This window comes from Eublepharis macularius, chromosome 1, assembly GCF_028583425.1.
Source record: "Eublepharis macularius isolate TG4126 chromosome 1, MPM_Emac_v1.0, whole genome shotgun sequence".
NCBI lineage: Eukaryota > Metazoa > Chordata > Lepidosauria > Squamata > Eublepharidae > Eublepharis > Eublepharis macularius.
The window spans coordinates 141,181,664-141,196,917 of record NC_072790.1 but is presented as its reverse complement, the minus strand read 5'-3'; the positions used below and the strand labels follow the sequence as shown (position 1 = coordinate 141,196,917).

The 15,254-nt window shown below is 43.5% G+C and overlaps 1 protein-coding gene across 3 annotated transcripts in view; it reads left to right on the top strand.

Annotated features, from left to right (window-relative positions):
- LOC129343633 (uncharacterized) overlaps nucleotides 1-15,254 on the top strand; it is a 101,011-nt gene that overhangs the window by 60,463 nt on the left and 25,294 nt on the right. For 2 of the 3 annotated variants that reach the window (XM_054999968.1, XM_054999958.1), the window contains exon 8: nucleotides 3,546-3,653. In XM_054999968.1, coding sequence (XP_054855943.1) covers nucleotides 3,546-3,653 — 108 coding nt within the window. Of the gene's footprint in view, nucleotides 1-3,545; nucleotides 3,654-12,562; nucleotides 12,868-15,254 lie in introns of those variants that run through there. The other variant, XM_054999978.1, reaches the window with a different exon arrangement.

The following is a 15,254-nucleotide window of genomic DNA, read 5'->3' as shown; positions in this document are numbered from 1 at the left end:
TCACCCGCGCAGCTGCATGTTGAACCAGCTGTAATCTCTGGATCAAGCCCAAGGGAAGCCCTGTATAGAGCAAGTTGCAGTCTAATCTAGAGGTAACCGTTGCTTGGATCACTACTGTTAGGTCGTGGGTCAACAGGTAGGGGACAAGCTGCTGGGCTTGTCTCAGATGGAAAAATGAAGACCGGACAACTGCTGCCATCTGTGCCTCCATAGTCAAGGAGGCATCCAAGATCACCCCCAGGCTCCTCACTCTCGCAAGTGGCACAAGCGGCACTCCATCAAGAACGGGGAGCTGGACTCCTATACCCATGGAGCACAGACCCACATGCAGGACCTCCATCTTTGTAGGATTTAGTTTCAACCGATTCTGTTTCAACCACCCAGTCACAGCTTTGAAGGCACGCACCAAGACATCCGGGGCAGAGTCGGGCCGTCCGTCCATCCACCGTCCTTGCTTTTGTCGTCCAACTAGTAAATGCTTCATTTTTTTAAACCTCCAGGCTCAGCTTATTGTCCCCTACCTTATGACCACCATCATTGTGAATTTAATGAATGAAACTAAGTTTATGAAGACTAACCAAAATTATATAACTCACTATGCAAGCTTTTGAGTTCTTTAGAACTCTTCATCAGGATGAATTCTAGAGAACTTGAAATTTTTATTATCTTTGTAGGTCTTACTAGCTTGATTTTATGGCTGTTTTCTTTCTTTGGATTTTGCTGTAGACCAGGCTGAATAGCTGAGTTTAGTCTAAGATCATCAGAGTTTAGAACCTAAGCAGGGTTGACCCCAGTTATTATTTGGATGGAACACCACCATTCAAGACTGGGGTTGCTACTGCTACACAGAGGAAGGCAATGTCGAAACACCTCTGCTTGTCTCTTGCTTGGAATGCCCCATGGATGGCGCCACCATGAGTTAATTATGACTCGATGGCATCTTTTTCTTCTTCATGGAGCAATACAGTTGCCAACAGTTTTTCAAGCTTATGAAGATTTCCAGTGATCTTCCTTGGTTAAAATAGGAGTCTGTTTTCCATTTTTCATGTGTGTTTCCTATGTTACAGCTGATTCTTCTTCTTCTTCTTGAGCTTCTGCAGCTTTATCTTCCCCTGGTTTACCACTTCTTTTTCTTTTTCTAGTCCTCAGTTTCTTTGGTTGGTTTTATTGCTTTACATTGAAGATATCCCAGAGGGTTCAGTGCCTTGCATTATGTTTTCCTTGCTCTCTGTTGTTGGTTCCTGTCATCCTTATTCACCCTTTTATCCTTCAAAATACTTAAAATCTTTAATATGTTTCCTTTCTATCTAAACCTACATCCCTAGGTTTCTCACCAGCATTTCCTCCTAGATGGCCTAATGTCATCTCAAATTTAAACCTCAAGAGGAGAGCCTCCATTGCACTGAAACTTCCTCCCTCTTTCTATTACTGTTGAAAGTGCCATTGCCTTGGCCCCTTTGACTCGTTCTTCTCCCTATACTTCTAGGTACTTGAAATTTTTTGCCACTTCTTCAAAAATTTTCCCTGCCCTCCCTTTTTTCATCTCCTGCTGAAACCCTCTCCTTGTAATTTGTGTGGTGGCAGTGAGAGGGAGGGATGGAAGTTTACTGTTTACAAAGTAACAGTAAAATTGATGGCTAGCATGTGGCACAAATACAGGAAGATTACTATAGTGTTCTCTCTTTGTTCAGCTTGCTCGTGATTAAATTAAACAACCTGTTATAACAAAGATATTTGGAGTGGTCCCTCGAACATGGCTAGAGAATCAAGACACAGAAGTTTTGTGGCTTGAAGACTTGTAACAGGAAACCTAGACTTGTGAACTTACAATGAACTACTCTTTTTTTTTTACTATTCAAAGAAGACTGTCTAAATATTTGGGTAGTTCTTTCCTTTTCAGAAACTTTGGAATTAATACCATTTTAAATGGTATTAATTAAGACTAGAGATGTGCAAATTAATCAGAATCAAATTAACTGAAGTCTTTCTGTAAAGTTATGCCTACTGTAGTGTGTTAACTAACAGAGAAATATAAATGTATTTGACATTATGCAAGAAAATAAATCTTCCATGGCAAGTTAAAAGTATGAAATTTATTTTAAAGTATTAATTCTCCTTGCACTCTTATTTAGCTAATACTTTCTTCCCAATGTATGGTCAGGACTATGTGCATGCTGTGATTCCATAGAAATGCTGAAAAAGCTATATGATTGGTATCATCTGTGTGTTTGCATTATTCATGTACTAGCATCAGCCATGTAAGATAGCACCAAGCAAAAACAGCTTCTGCATGGCCCGCTAAGTGCATCAGGAAGTCTGTAAAGAGTATTCCAAAAGTAAGTTGTCATAGGTATGGCCAGGAATATCAGGAAAGAGTTGCTAGTTTTGAGGATAAAGATCATGGAGGGTTCTTCTGTAGTCCAGAAACAGGGATTGCCTGGACCCTCAGCTTAACACTGAGAAGCAATCACTGCCTGACCAGAGTCATCCAGATCAACGTGGAACTCCTGTATCGTATCATTTCCACTGCTGCTACTTGCAGGTAACATTTCCGTAAAGCAGCAGGAGACACAAATACTTCTTTCTCAAGGCTTACAACCAAACGCTTAGGAAATTCACTAATACAAGAGTTGTTAGAACACTAATGAAGGATACTTATAAATAACAACAACAACAACTGCACTTATATCCTGCTCTTCTAGACAGATTAGTGCCTCACCCAGAGCAGTGAACAAGTTAGTGTTATCATTATCCCCACAATACAGCTGGGGAGCTGGGGCTGAGAGGAGTGGCTTACCAAAGACCACCTACTGAGCTCATGGCAGTAGTGGGACTATGAACCAGTAGAGTGCTGATTCACAGCCGAACCATTTAACCACTCTGCTACAGCAGCTCTCTGTTCTTTGCTGTTGTTGCCACTGTTCATCATTGTTGTTAAAACTCTTTTTACCTGATCTGGTTATGTTACAAATTTGTGTTTATAACTTTTTAATCCACCTTAGTTCATTTTATTCTGTCAATTGCTTTGAGTGTTATTTTTTCTATACAACTGTCAACTGAAAATTTCTCTGTTTGAAAACTAAATCTGGGTAGATTCTGGGCATGAATCTTGTAAGTATCATAAATGGAAAAATGGTATGATGGAATCAATGCTTAGTAAAACTAGGGGTTCTTTGATTAAACTAGGAGAGTAAAGTCTAATGAAATATAGCCTGGCACCATTGTTCTTTTGTCTTTTTTATGTCATAGAAAAATGTTTTTAACCATACTATTAGATGGGTTGGATGGTTCAAGATTACATTAATACAAAATATGATTCATCCCAACTTTACTGAATTGGTTCAATTAGTTTTATTCATAAACATATTCTCCAGTCTTTCATAAGGCTTTAAAAGGTTAAAGTAATGATAAATATACATTTATTCCTCTACTTGGGTTATTTATATCTTTTTGCTTGAGACAAGTATTTTGAAAAAACATATGTATTTGTGCTGATAAATAAAAATTAACTATTTGGTATTTTCTCCCCCTAATCTGCATGACAGAGCATGGCAGCATCTTTACTGCAGTCTGCTGGTACTTGCCAGCTCCCAAGTCATCATATGAGCAAACAGGTGACAACCCAGACAGGAACCAAGGAGATGTTCCCCAAGGTATGTAGGAAAATCTCAGCCCTTCCTCCTGCCTTTTTGAAGGGTTAGATTAAAACTGGTGACATTCTGGAGGTTGTATTTCTGGGCCTCCCTAATGGTGCAATCCTTAAAAGAATGACACACTTCCAAATCCTTTGACTTCAATGGACTTAAAGGTGTGTGACCCTGTTTAGGCACTGTTAATATTCAGACCTTCCCTTGCTATACCACTGTAGCAGCAAATAAAAATAAATAGGGTGTGTGCCTGCGCCAGGATAAAAGGAGAGTTGTCAGCAGCAGGCCTCTGAGGGGCCACGGAGCCGGCAGGGAGGTGCAGTGCAGGGAGCTCCCCCCCCCCCCGCACGGCCTTCCCACTGCCTCCACGGTGGCTGCAGGACCGTGCTGTGCCTCCCTGCTGGCTCCATGGCCCCTCAGAGGCCTGCCTGCAGAGCTGGCAGAGAGGCTCTGCGCGGGGAAGCTCCCCAGTGCTTCCTCAGCAGCTGCAGGGCTGCCCTGTTTTTCCCTGCTGGCTCTGCAGCCCCTCAGAGCCTGCCTGCGGAGCTGATGGGAAGGTGCAGCACATCCCCGCCGCCACTGTGGAGGCGGCAGGAAGGCCGTGCCAGGTGTGGGGCTCCTCATGGCTGCTGCGGGGCCTTGAGAGTTCCATGCCAGGCCTCTATGCCGCAGCTTCTGAGGGCTGCGGCTCCGTGCCGGCATGGCCCTCTCAAGATCCTGCTGCTACAGCCTGTTGTATTTATTTTTACAACAGGCTCTGTTGGTAGGTTTCTATAAAAGCATGTCACTTATTCCAAAAGAGAAAAGATTTCTTACAATTCTTTTTGAGCTCTTCCCAATTTTCCATTTTTTTAAAAAAGTACTTGGCAAGTACTTGGGCCTATACATCTGTAGATAGGAGTACAGGTTCTCTCATGAGATAAAATTGGCTAAATTACAGGAAGCCAGAGAGTGCCTTCAAATTAATAGTTCTTCCAGGTGAGAGAAGTATGCAGTGTGGTCTCACAAGGATCAGTACTGGGATCAGTGCTACTTAATTTATTCATAAACTATCGAGGAGGGGGTGACTGGTGTAATGGACAAGTTTGCCAATGATGCCATAGTATTCAGGATGGGAAAGAGCTTCAAAAGGATATCTCCAAACTGGGTGAGTTTGGAGGGAACAATGTGGGGAATCACATTCAATATAAGTAAGTGCAAGATAATACTTAATGGAGCAAAACATACTAACTTTAACTATTTGTTTATGGGAACTGCTGACAGAGACTGAGAGGGAAAACAGTCTTAGAGTTGCAGTGGACAGCTTGATGAAAAAGTCAACTTGGTGTGTACCTGTGGTGAAAAGGGCAAACTCAGTGCTGGGGATTGTTAGAAAAGAGAGTAAAAATAAAAACTAAAAATATCTTAATGCCTAGTATAGGTCTATGGTGCAGACTCATTTGGAATACTGCGTACAATTCTGGTCACTATAATAAATAAGTAAATAAAATTTCACCCCGCATACCCTACACCATTTGTATATTACTGCTACTATTGACTGTGTCAGCAAGAAAATATAATGTTTAAATAGGCAGGATGATTTAAAAAAAATAGAATGTTTTATAATATGAAGTAAAATTTCTTTTAAATGGTTCTCGCTAATTTGCAATTCTTTTCTGTTCTCAGCATGCTAACAATGCAATCCTAATCAGAGTTATACTTTTCTAAGTCCTCTGAAGTCCATTGGCCTCAAGGATGTAACTTTGCATAGAACTGAACTTTTAACCACTGCTCAATACTTGTATACATTGTGCTCCTTTTATTTCTGTTGCTTTTCCCCTGAAATATATCATGTCCTCAATAAAAGAGCCAGTGTGTGTAGTGGTTAGAGTGCTGGATTGTGATCTGGGACACTCCGGTTCAAATCCCCTCTCTGTCATGGAAATTTGCTGAGCAATCCTAGGCAAGTCACACACTCTCGGCTTAACTTACCTCAGAGGGTGGTTCTGAGGATGAAATGGAGGCGAAAAGAATGATGTAAGTTGCTTTGGATCCCCTTTGGGAGAAATGGCAGGGTATAAATAAAATGAATAAATTCTGTAAAAATAGACAGTTATATTTAGGCTTGAAAAACTAATTATGTAAACATATAATAGTACTAAGCTTAAAAAAATATAACTGAAAACTTGATGTCCTCTTTAGGAAGTTTTATATTTCCCCAAATTCTTAAATCTTAGTCATTAGCTCTGCCTTGCAAATATGTTCTCTTCAAATTACTAATACCACAAAAATTGGTTACTGGGCAACCTGCTCATAAATATCTTTATAGTCATTTCTGACAAACGGATGACCTAGAATTTTTTTTTTTTAGTTTAAAGCATGACCTTTCCTTAGGGGTGCCAGTTGATGCTAGCAACTTGACAGGAAAGTTTGGAAGTGGGGGGTGGGGACAATCTTCTTGATGATGGCCTACGCTAGTTCTTGTAAAAACTTGATGTCCTTGCACCAGGGTGACACCTCATGATCTAAATTCTCATGACCAAATTCTGTGGTTTACCCATAGTTACCTCAACACAATGACATCACTTCTGTTTTTTTTTTTTACTGGAAGTAACATTGCATGTTGGCAGGGCTTTTTTTCAGGGGGAACGCGGGGGAACGGAGTTCCGGAACCTCTTGAAAATGGTCACATGGCTGGTGGCCCCGCCCCCTGATCTCCAGACAGAGGGGACTCTAGATTGCCTTCCACGCTGCTGGAGCGGTGCGGAGGGCAATCTAAACTCCCCTCTGTCTGGAGATCAGGGGGCGGGGCCACCAGCCATGTGACCATTTTCTCCTAGGGCAACCCACTGAGTTCCACCACCTCTTTCCCCAGAAAAAAAGCCCTGCATGTTGGTATGACATCAAGGAGCATCTTTAATTTAAGAAGCAGTGGGAATGGGGGGGGGGGGCACAGCCAAGAGTGGCCCGCTGTAAGGGTTGCCAGATCCCCATGAGAACAAGTGTGTGGGGGGGGTCTTATGAGGTCTTGGGTGACTTACCAGCAACACCATCATATTGCCATGTTGATGTCACTCCTGGGCATCCAGAAGTTATATTAGTGTATTACCGGGGGGGGGGTCAAGGAAACTCTTTTATACCAGAGCATCCCTAGAATCCCCCAGCAATATGCTAACATTATAGGTGCACAGGGAGTGATGTCAGCATGTTGGGATGTTACTGGTGTTCCCGAACCCCAAATTCCCCACCATTTTTCTTCCACCAGACAGCTGAGCTGCAGCAAGAAGTGCCTGTTCATGGCAGGGATCCCCCAGGGATCCCCTGCCTCAACTAGGGTGTGTGTGTTAAGCCTGCCTCCTGTGTTGTTTACAGGCAGTTCTTACTCATCAGAGGCAACTAGGCCAAACTGTTTGCAAGCCTCTGCTAAGTATTTAGAGCTTTGTTTTCACATCTAAGGATATTTAATAGTTCTGGTTTAACATAATTTTTACTGTTATTTCTGCACAAGCAGCAAGAATTAGCTAGCTGCATACAAATCCTATTCTGCAGAATTTGCATGATTTTGCATTAGGAATCAGGACCATGATCTGAAGACACTTAAAAATCACAGATCTGACTCAAAAAAGGACAGTTATTGTAACAGGTTAGCCTGTGTTTAATTAATATTTTAAAGGAAAAAAAATACCCCCTTTAAAAATAATCCTCTTCTGTATTATTTTTGTTTCTTGCAAGTTAACATTTGGCTGCTCAGACAGTCATTACTGATTCTTATTGGATAGGTAAATAAGGCTTAGTCTGGCGGTACTTTTTATTCTGACAGCTGAGAATCACATTTGGAATAGTTTACAGCAGAGAGATATGAAAGCCAATATTTAACGTACCCAGTAGACTCCCTCTTTCCCCCACCTTTGGCTCTATGCACCAATCCTTGAAGAATGTAATTCCTGGCAAAGACATTTTGGTTTTTTGCATTGGAATCCTTAGTCATATTTCTTTCTCCATATCAGAATGCACTGTCAGATTAAAAATATGAACACTAGTGAACAGGAAGAGAGTTCCAGAGATGATGTGGGAGCGGCTGTCAGTGTTCCTGTGATCTCTTGGGTATACTGTTACTGTTTTCTGTTTTGTTGCTGGAATTGCAATTACATTATGTTGATGTACTGGGACTGTTGGATCAACCTGCTTATGTTTGATTATAATCTGCCAAGAAAGTTTAAAAACAATTATCTAGGCTTTATTTTTCTCATTTGTGTATTCTATTGATAGAGTTGAAATTTGGCCCATCTGAAATATGAAATACATAGAGAATGATCCATTCAGTCGAATCGAATGTCATTCACTTGTTTCAGTAGGGAAGTTAAGTAAATGATTGGATCTTTCCTAGAGAAATAAAGAAAGGCAGCATGGTATAGCCTGATCTTGTCAGATCTCAGAAATTTGAACTGGTAATCCGGGGTAATGGCCAACAGGTGGAATTTGCACCAAAGAAAGAAAGGAATGTCTTGCTTGCAGCTCAGGTGGGGCAGTGCATCTGCCTGGCATGGTTGTTCAGTCAAACATAGCTTTATGTGGAACCTTATCCAAAAAAGTATCTTGCTATCTGAAACAAGTTAAAAGGGATAAAGTACCCTTTGACATTTATAGGATTTAAATCACAATTAACTTTAGTTGTTCTACAGATTTCAATGAAGTATAGAGGCAACTAATTTTATCTGGATTGGCAGCAATGTGTATTAGGTCTCCAGGATAATAGATTTTCAGTGCAATCCTAAGCAGGGTTACTCCAGTCTAAGCCTATTGATTTCAATGGGCTTAGACTGGTGTAACTCTGCTTAGGATTGCAGTGTACATCTTTGCCTGTCTTCCTCTGCTAAGCAAGTATACTAAACCGAGAGGTGTTCCCAAGAGACATTGGATTCCTTTGCTAAGCAGCAAGCTTAAACAACATAGAGAGATCATTGAATAAAATGTTTGCAACATGAAGCTAACTGGAAAGTAAAAGTCTTCACTGTGGTGTGACTCCACTCTCCTGTCTAATTAAAGCCTCGGAGCATTATAAAAAGCTGTATAAGGTGGACCATTTCAGTAAACAGCCCTTGACGTGAAAAGCCAACACCTTTGCTGTGGGGAGAAGCAATACAGGCCAGAATACCTTTGCAAACAAAGAAGATGGCCTCCTGCAATGTGCGGACTTTCTGCAGCAGCACAGCATGGGGTGTAAAAAAAATCATTAACAATCCCATCCTGCACTTTCCCCTTTTCCACACCTGCATAGCGCAATCCCTACTGCTGTAACTTTATGGACCGTGAGGAGGCAGGTTTGACGCCATGAAACTCAGGCTAAGTTGACAGCTGCAGAACAGCAGACAGTAAATTCTAAAGAGGAGGAAGGAGAGGAATAACCTTTGAAGTCTACAAAAAGAATGACTTTGACCACTTCCTTTTTTAATTAGTCGGCTCAGCTATATTAAGATATTAGCCACTAACTGTTGTTTTGGAAGGAGCCTCCGTACAGTAATCTAAGTGAAGATTTTTCAGTCTTTTTTATTGTCTGCTTGTTTTATTGTACACTTGCAAAAACATGGAAGAAAACAAGCCTTTTCAGTTAAGATTATCTTCACTGTTAACATGCTCTTAAGCTTCCTAAGCGTGAACAGCTACATTAATGCAGTGTTAAAACTGAAGTTTGTTATCACTCAACACAGGAAATTCATAGTTAGGGTTTCTAAGACAACAGTAACTTGCTAGAGTAGTGCATATGTAGTATTAGGTTTTTTCTTTTAAGTCAAATTCTGATCTCTACTCACTTGACTAAAATTAACTCTGCATTTGCAGAAGCAAAAATTCAGTGTGTGTGTCTGTGGATTAGATTTAGAATCCATTGTATCCCTTGGGCTAAATCTGTTTTGTATTGACTTGTATTGTAAGACAATAAATCTCCATTGAGGAGAAAGGAAGAGTATAAATGACACAAATAAATGAATAAAATAAAATAAAAATCTGGCTTGGGTAGGTCCAGATTATCATTAAGTGCCCTCACTGAAGCCAATTAAACTAATTTGATACATCAGTGGCGTAAGGGGGCTTGAAAGATGTGAATGTATTTTAAAAATACTGATTTCATGTTCTTTTTTGGGTTGAGGTAAAACTGGAAAATATATTTTAATATATATACATTTGTCATTGAACATAGTGCTTAGAATTACTTGCATATGACAAGAGACAGGCTTTACAAAAAAAACATCGATCACAACACAGCCAAAGTTAATTTCAGTGAATGAGAATTAAGCTTGTGCTTAGCTTTCCCAATGAAATCAATAAGACTTAAAAATGCATACTATTGGCTAAAATAAGCCAATAATATTTTTTGAAACATCCCATTAATTATGACAAATTATTTCAAATATTTAAAAAAGAGAACACTTTTCACTGCACTCTATGTATTAGGGGTCACAAATCTTTTTCAACCTGCAGTCACCTTTGGACTTTTGAGAGGAGGTGAGGAGCACTACCCCAAAATGACTACCAGAGGAGGTGAAGCTAAAGCCAAAATGGCTGTCACAAGAGGTGGAGCAAAATGGAATCTCTGTCTCCTCACACCTCCTTGGAAGAAGAAAAGACTAAAGGGGGAATAGAGCCACACAGTGACTAAAGGAATTCCAGTCCTCCTGATCCTCCAAGTAGAAAACATTTTAATTTGAATGAGGCAGCCAGTATTAGCCAGTTTGATGTAGTGGTTAAGAGTGGTGGGACTCTATTCTGGAGAATCAGGTTTGATTCCCTACTCTTCCACTTGAAGCCAGCTGGGTGACCTTGGGTCAGTCACAGCTCTGCCACAGCTCTCTCACCACCACCCACCTCACAGGGTGATTGTTGTGGAGATAATAATAACATACTTTGTAAAGTGCTCCGAGTGGGTGTTAAGTTATCCTGAAGGGTGGTATATAAATAGAATGTTGTTGTTATCAAGCCCTGCCTTATAATGGCCCCATATTTTTTTCTGAAAAGCTTGGTAGGTGCCAAGGGAACTGCAGGTGGGTGCCATGGAGCCTGCAGGGGTCACATAAGGGAACCCTGTTCTGTATCAAAATGGTGTTGAAATATTTTAAACAGAATAGTAATGATATTTTAATAAATTTTGTTATAGTGGCATATTATTTGTGTATATAATTTTGAGACACTTGCATAAATGGTCAGTGTTTAAATCAAAATGAACTCTATAGCTATGCAGGAAAGCAAGGCTTGGTTTCAAACAAATGACTCAAATGGTTGTTGGGGGTTTTCCGGGCTGTATTGCCGTGGTCTTGGCATTGTAGTTCCTGACGTTTCGCCAGCAGCTGTGGCTGGCATCTTCAGAGGTGTAGCACCAAAAGACAGAGATCTCTCAGTGATCTCTGTCTTTTGGTGCTACACCTCTGAAGATGCCAGCCACAGCTGCTGGCGAAACGTCAGGAACTACAATGCCAAGACCACGGCAATACAGCCCGGAAAACCCCCAACAACCATCGTTCTCCGGCCGTGAAAGCCTTCGACAATACAACAAATGACTCAAACACTGGGTTTGTTTCAGTTGTATACAAAAGTTTCCTGCTATAAAGAAAACAACTGGCTTGGGTCTGACTTTAGATTATTGAAATGAATTCTGAATATCCTTAGTTAAACCAAACCTTTGGAATAATGAATATGAGGGAGGGAGGGGGGGAATGAATGAATCATTCAGGCAATCAGTAGGAATGGCATCTGGGAGGCCCATGGAATCCAGATTGGTAGCTGAGAGAGACCAGGGAGGGCCCAGCACTGCAGAGGCCCCTGCTGAAGACGAACCAGCAGCACCAGAGGCCATCCCTACAGAGCCTGTAAGAGAAACTATACCTCCAATCCATGAGTTAGTTGCTAGGCCTCCAGGCAGGACTCAAACCCAGGTAGGTAGGACAGTAGCCCCCAAGGATCCTCAGCCACCCTGCAGGAACAGCAGTGGCAGAAGGCCCAGGCTAAGGTGACATGAAGGAGGCAAAGTGTCAGAATGGTTGCACACAACCTCCCTGTACATTTAGAGCAGTGTGCTGAGAGTAGTATTTCCTTGCAGGATCATGGTTAGAGGTGGGCACGATCCAAAAAAAATTACCGATCAAGCTGATCGGGGATTGGCGCTGGCGATGACCCCAAATCACCAATCCACACCGGTCATCTCCTGTTTCCAATCCGTGGATTGGGGATCGGGGAGGCCAAAGCGGAGGGGCGCCCCACTGTTCCCAGCTATGTGGGAAGGTGGGTGGTGGTGGCGACCGCTGGGTCCGGCGGGCACGGGGAGATGGCGACGAGCCGCCTCCCCTCAGGGAGGGGACATTCACACACACTTAGAGCAGGGGGGGAGTTTTTAACCCAGCGATGAGCCGCCTCCCCTTAGGGAGGGGACGTTCACACACACACACACACACACACACACACACACACACACACACACACTTAGAACAGAGGGAGGGGAGTTTTTAACCCGTCCCTGCCTCTCCAAATAGAGAGAGAAAGAGACACCCCGTCAACATGTTTCAGCCAGCTTTTTAAAAAAAGCAGGGACAGAATCCTCCATTCATCCCCACCCAATTTTAAAAGCAAGCATCCAGTCTTCCAAAAGCATACTCTCCAGTGGTTTGGAAGTGGGTCAGTCTTGACTGATGGGAAGTAGCTCCTCCTCTGTTTCAGGGTCAGTCGAACCAGACGATCCTCTAGGGGAGGGCTCTTCCCTGGCGAGCCAGTTTTTTTGCCGACCCTGCTCTTGCAGGGAGTCGAATTGCTGTGCTCTTCCGAGCACCGATCCTAAAAAAAGAAGAAGAAGAAGACAATTAAAAGAAAGTGACTGCTTCGGGGGAAAAGGAAGAGCTTTTCTCTCCACCCCAATCCTCCTATTCACGCCCCCCCCTCTACCTTCGGGCCAGGCTGCTTCAACTAGCTGCGGTGGCGGCGGCGCGGAGCAATTTCAGCACCAAAAGCCGAGGGCTGCACGATGCAGCAGGACGGGGTGGAGGAGGCGAGGCTGACGCCGCAGCTGTGCAGCACCCGTGTGCACCTCGCAGCAGAACTCCGGGGAGCGCGGCACAAGCCTGACGAGAACAAGAAGGCTGAAAGGGCAGGCGGCGAGCGTCTAGAAAGCGCAGTGCCACGCCCCGCAACAGGCAAGCCCCACAGAAGCACGCCAACAGCAGCAGCGGCTGGGAGAGTCCCTGTACCCTTCAGAAGCCCGGTAAGTGACCCTTTGGGGGCACTGGGAATGGAGGGTAGTTACCTCCGAGTAGGAGCATAGCAGGGAAACCTGTTTTCCAGGAGCCTACTCGGTACTGATAGGCTCCTTGTTCATTTTTTCTCTGTCTTTCCTCTTCCCCCCACCTTTTCCCTTTAGGCGTGAAAGTGCTTTTGGCAGGAATGGCGGCCAAGGCAGGCATGGAGGGGCCTAGCACGGCTTCAGGCAGAGTTGAGGGCCTAGAATTGTCTAACTCCCCTGCCTCCACTCAGTCTTCACAAGGCCCCATTGGACTAAGCCAGGAGGGTAACCAATTAGACCTTTCAGGGCCAGAGGCTAAAGAGAACCTACTGGCATGGATAAGGACAGAGCTTAAGAAGGGGTTTAAAGAAGTGATGGACACAGTCAAGGAGCAAGGGCCATCACAGAAAAGTGAACCAACCCCAGTGTCACGCAAGAGAACCAGGCACAAGCACTCCTCTACTCCTCCCAAAGCCAAGAAAAGTAGAGGTCAGGTTAAATATCTAGTAGAAGACTCTAGTCTGTCGGAGGAACTCCAGTCAGAATCTGAGGCTTCAGATCATCACTCTGACAGTGAGGAAGGGGAACTCTCTGACGAACAGGAAGACAATGGTGACGTTATTCAAACCAGACTCTTCCCCCAGGAGGTCTTCCCCAAGCTACTCCCTAAGGTTCTGAGAAACTTGGAAATCACTCAGGCACACTTGGGGAAGGAGGAATTAGACCCAACTTTCCCTCAAGGTTAGAGAAAGTTCTCCCCAAAGTGAGCTCTTCTAACACAGGAGTACCTTTACTAGCAATTTTCCATAATGTCTTAAAAGCAGAATGGGAAAACCCAGCCAGACCCAAGACGTATCAATCTGTATTTAATAAGTTTTACTCCCTGGCCCCTGAAGCTACAAGAAAACTTAAGCTGCCGGTGGTGGACGATCCAGTAACCAGCTTGGCCCCCGCGTCAGTACTGCCCATGGATGCAGAAGGAATGCCCAAGGATCCCTCGGATAAGAAAATTGAACAAGCATTGCGGAGGGACTTTGAGGCCTCGGCCACTTTGCTCAGAGCTTTGGCAACCGGATCTCTATTCGCCAGGGCAGCATTCAACTGGCCATCTAACCTAGCTGCAGCAGGCAGAGAGGTGCCTAAGGAGGTTAAGAATGAGGTTAAGAAAATAGCCTTGGCTATAGCCTTTGCAGCTGATGCTACTCTGGACTCGTTCCAAATGTCATCAAGAGCGATGGGATTTAATGTCGCGGCTCGAAGGAATACCTGGCTGAGGAACTGGGATGTGGATCCCCCTGCTAGGAACAAGGTAGCAGTGATTCCGTTCATGGGAACCAAATTATTTGGAGAAGCCCTGGACAAATATTTGGTGGAAGACACAGAGAAAAAGAAGGTACTTCCATCTAAGAAAAAGGAAGTGAAAGCTAAAGACAGGTACTCCTTTCGTGACTCCAAGCGCCCCATCAGACAAAGTGCCTCAAGGTCTTACGGGAACAGATGGCAACCGAGACCCAGAAGCGTTAACAGATCCTTCTCCTTTCGGAAATCCGGTCAACAAGTCAAAGGACAGAAAAAGGCTCAACATGCATGACTATGGTCAACCAGCAGCCATACCGATTGGGGGTCGACTACAGAAATTTTCAACACAGTGGGAAAAGACGATTACAGACAAATGGGTATTGGAAACAGTATCCAGGGGCTACTCCCTGGAATTCCAGTCCCTACCCCCAAACTGTGTAGTCCATATACAGAAAAATCCTTTGAAATTGAAACACCTACATATAATGGGAGCAATTCAACACCTGTTATTGATCGAGGCCATAGAACCAGTACCGACTCCTCACTGGAACAGGGGAGTGTACTCAGTATTCTTCATTGTACCAAAGAAGAACGGAGATATCAGAGTGATTCTGGATCTACGCTGGTTGAATCAATTCACTGTGTCACCCAAATTCAAGATGGAGACGTTGAGGTCAATCACAGGAGCCATCCAGAAGGGGGACTTTCTAGCCTCCATCAATCTCTCAGAGGCCTACTTGCATATCCCTATCAGGGAGAGACACAGACGATACCTTCGCTTTGCATACAATGAAGAACACTTCCAGTACAAGGCTCTTTCTTTTGGGCTCAAGTCCTCCCCCAGAGTTTCACAAAGGTACTAGTGACTTTGGTAGCCTTCCTCAGACTGCGGGGCATTTATCTTTTTCCGTATCTGGATGACATCCTAATAAAAACCCCTTCGCTACTGACGGGGGTGGAAGCCGTTCAAACGACCATTACTTGCCTTGAGAGTCATGGGTTTGTAGTCAACAGGGACAAGAGCAACCTATCTCCTGTTCAAAGGATTACACATCTGGGAGTGACCATAG